General features: G+C 64.9%; 1 protein-coding gene across 1 annotated transcript; it reads left to right on the forward strand.

The window, feature by feature from the left end:
- Positions 1-2586: 2586 nt before the first annotated feature.
- LOC127028980 (neurabin-2-like) lies at positions 2587-3249 on the forward strand (the record flags this gene model as incomplete). The annotated part of the gene is made up of 3 exons (XM_050914660.1): positions 2587-2719; positions 2844-2964; positions 3145-3249. Coding segments are annotated over 3 exons (359 nt in total), but the record flags the coding sequence as incomplete, so codon positions are not given.
- Between the last annotated feature and the right edge of the window lie 385 nt (positions 3250-3634).

Raw genomic sequence — 3634 nt, forward strand, 5'->3', positions numbered from 1 at the left:
CTTGGTCCTGTGGGAACCGGCCAGCACAGCCCTGGGAAGTGTGTCCCCCCCATGGATGGGCAGCCGGGCTTTTTGGGGTGCTCTGCTCCCCCCAGCATGGCCTTTAGCCTCTCACTTTTACCCATGTCCCACCTCAGGGTGATGGTGGGGGTCCCATGTGTGCGGGTGGGGAGGGGACCCAGGCGTCTGAGCACCCCATCTCCCCCCCCAGGAGCATGGGTGATGCTGAGCCCCCCAAACCTGCTGTAGGAGTTGGGGCCAGGAGCACTGGGGACCCCCACCCAGCCCCGGTGCGGACCCCAAAGCGGGCACCCTGCACCCAGGGACGGAGGCACACACCACCAGCCCCTTCCCCTGGGAATGTGCTGGCTCTGGCTCCTTCTCCCTGGGAACCTGCTCCAGGTCCCCGGCACATCCCAAACCCCCCAGGACCCGGGGACAGGGGTGGGGGGCACAGCAGGGCGAGCTGGGACATGTTGTGCCTGTGGCTGTGGGCTTGGGTGCCTGCAGCCCCCCAGGGACCACGTGCGGGCGGGGGGACAGAGGCACGTCCCCTACCCTACTCATTCCCGGCACCCCTGGGTGCCACCTGGGTGGGTCCTGCCCATTTGTGGGTGTCACCGGGCTTTGTGCGATGGCCCTTGACACTCATCCCTAATACCCTTTGTGGCGAGGCTTTAGCGCGGCAGAGTTATCCCTAATCCACTCGCCCCGGCGGCATCGCCGGGCCGGGGCCCCTCTGGGGACATCTGCCAGGCTCAGCACCCGGCCAGCCCGTCCCCATCTGGAGAGGGGTGCTGGCAGCCTCCCGAGGCGCGGGGACACGGCACCCCACTCCCTCCAGCTCTGTGCCGAGGACATCATCCTGGTGGCACATCCAACCTCGGCCAGGAGCGCCTCGATGCCCAGCATGGGGGCACCCAGTCCTAGGGTGAACGTGGGGGTGCCCCCAGCCCCTCCTGAGCCAGCGTGGGAGGATTTGGGGCTGCCCCACACCGGGGGTCAGCGTCCCCAGGGATTTACTGCATTAGAGGACCATACGTATGTGGCCCTGAGCTTCTTTGCCTTTTATCGCCCCGCTCCAACCAGCTGCCCCAGCTCGGGTCCCCTCCCTGGCCTCGGACGGGGGCTGCCACGAGGCCTCGGCAATCCCAGCTGTCCCCGTCCCCGCTCCCTTCGGACTGAAGGTGGCTGGGGACCTCTGTGTCCCCAGACGTGCAGGAGGATGGGGGCAGCTCCAGCCCCAAGGTTGACCCCTTCTCAGTGCCCAAGCACCCTACAAGTGAAGCCCGATGGGGAGAGATGGGCACGGGGGAGACGGAGACCTGGGGACAGGGGTGACCCGTGGACCCCCGAGGCCCGCAGAGTCCCCGGTGCTCCCTGTACCCAGGCATCCCTCCAGGAGAGCACATGGAGGCAGAAGTTGAACCTGCCAGGTGGAAACCTGGGGAATAAACCAGCCCCAAACATACAGTGGGATTTACCTCTCCCGGGCATGATGGTGGGTTTGGGTCCCCGGGCTCCGGGCTGGCAGCCCAGGCTTGCACGGAGGTGCCCAGGCAGGGGTGAGGGGCAGGGAAAGGCAGAAGAGGTGAGGCTGCCCCGCGGGGAGAGCCCTTCCCTGCTCCCGCGGGGCAGTTTGGACCATGAGAAGGTGGTGGGCTGAGAGCTGGGGAGCTCCTGCCTGGGGAAGGGGTGAGGGGAGGAGCGGGGGAACAAGCCAGTTCTGCCCTCCCCGAACTGTGTGACTGAGAGCAGTCAGTGCTTGCACACCCCAACCATCCACCCATCCATCCATCCATCCATCCATCCATTTTTCCATCCATCCATCCATCCATCCATCCATCCATCCATCCACTCTTCCTTCCTTCCTTCCTTCCACCCATCCATCCATCCATCTATTTTTCCATCCATCCATCCACTCTTCCTTCCTTCCTTCCTTCCTTCCACCCATCCATCCATCCATCCTTCCACCCATCCATCTGTTCGTCCCTCTGTCCATCCATTCATCCTTCTGTCCAACCTTTCATCCTTCTGTCCATTCATCTATCCTTCCTTCCTTCCTTCCTTCCTTCCTTCCTTCCTTCCTTCCTTCCTTCCTTCCATTATTCCTTCCTTCCTTCCATTATTCCTTCCTTCCTTCCATTTCCACCTGTCCATCCATCCATCCATCCATCCACCCACCCATCCATCCATCCACCCATCCATCCACCCACCATCCATCCATCCCTTCATCCGTCTGTCCATCCATCCATCCGTCCATCTGCCATTCCATCCATCCACCCCTTCATCCACCTCTCTGTCCATCCGCTCCCCCATCCATCCTTCCGTGGGGTGCAGGGCACGCCGCCATCTCTGCTCCCAGGGCTACCCCCAAACCCTCTGTGCTTCCTCAAACTCCCCCTCACTCCATGACATGACTCGGGGCGGGGGGGATTCTCCAGTGTCCAGCCCCTTCCCGGGGTTCCCCCCACCCCGGGATGCCCCCTCAGCAGCGGGTGCTGCCGGTGCCGGGGTGGTGGAAGGCTGCGGTGTTTTCCTACCCCATCCTGCCGCCTCGCTGAGCAGCTCCCTCCGCCCCGGCAGGTCTTCAGCACTTACTCCAACGAAGACTACGACCGCCGCAATGAAGACGTCGACCCCATGGCCGCGTCGGCCGAGTACGAGCTGGAGAAGAGGGTGGAGCGGCTTGACCTCTTCCCCGTGGAGCTGGAGAAAGGTTGGTCCTCGCCCCGTCCCATGCCCCGGGCCCCCGCAGCACCTTGGGGATGGGTTGGAGGTGACTCCATCGGCGTTGGGTGGCCACTGCCGCCCCGCCAGGACATGGCTCTCTGTCTCTGCAGACTCCGAAGGGCTGGGGATCAGCATCATCGGCATGGGCGCGGGGGCCGACATGGGCCTGGAGAAGCTGGGCATCTTCGTCAAGACGGTGACGGAGGGTGGGGCGGCCCACCGGGACGGCAGGTAAGGGCTGCCAGGCCCGAAACACCCCCTTGGGTCCCCGTTGCCGCACGCCCGTGGGCTTGGGTGGTGGTGGAGGAGCTGGTGTGGGAGCAGGCAGATGTGCCAGATGTTCCCCGGGGTGGGAGATGCTGGGGAGGTGGGCGAGGGGTGGCCCCGGTGTGACGGTCCCCTTGTCCCCAGGATCCAGGTGAACGATCTCATCGTGGAGGTGGACGGCACCAGCCTGGTGGGGGTGACGCAGAGCTTCGCCGCCTCCGTCCTCAGGAACACCAAGGGCCGCGTCCGGTAGGGCCTGGGGCTGGGGGGTTTGGGGGGGGGCCGGGAGACCCCCACAGTCTGTGCTGGGCCCCCTGTGGCACCCTGCCCCATAGCCTGTCCCCAGAGCACCCCAGCTCCCAGGCTGGGCTGTCTCCTTGCCCCAAAATACCTCTGCCCCCCCAGTCCCCATGCCCACTGTCTGCCCTGTGCCACCTTAGTACCCTCTGCCCCCCAAAATGCCCCCACATCAGCCCAGGATCCCACCAGCCCCCTAACTCATCCACAGGCCCCATAAGATCCCCCCCAAATTTGCCACCCCCAGGAGCACTGCCTGTCCCAGCAGGGATGTCCCCCGGCAGGACCACCTGGGTGTCCCCTGGCTGGGCCACCTGGATGTCCCCCACCCCAGCCC

The sequence above is a fragment of the Gymnogyps californianus genome, unplaced genomic scaffold (assembly GCF_018139145.2).
Source record: "Gymnogyps californianus isolate 813 unplaced genomic scaffold, ASM1813914v2 HiC_scaffold_539, whole genome shotgun sequence".
NCBI classification, from domain to species: domain Eukaryota; kingdom Metazoa; phylum Chordata; class Aves; order Accipitriformes; family Cathartidae; genus Gymnogyps; species Gymnogyps californianus.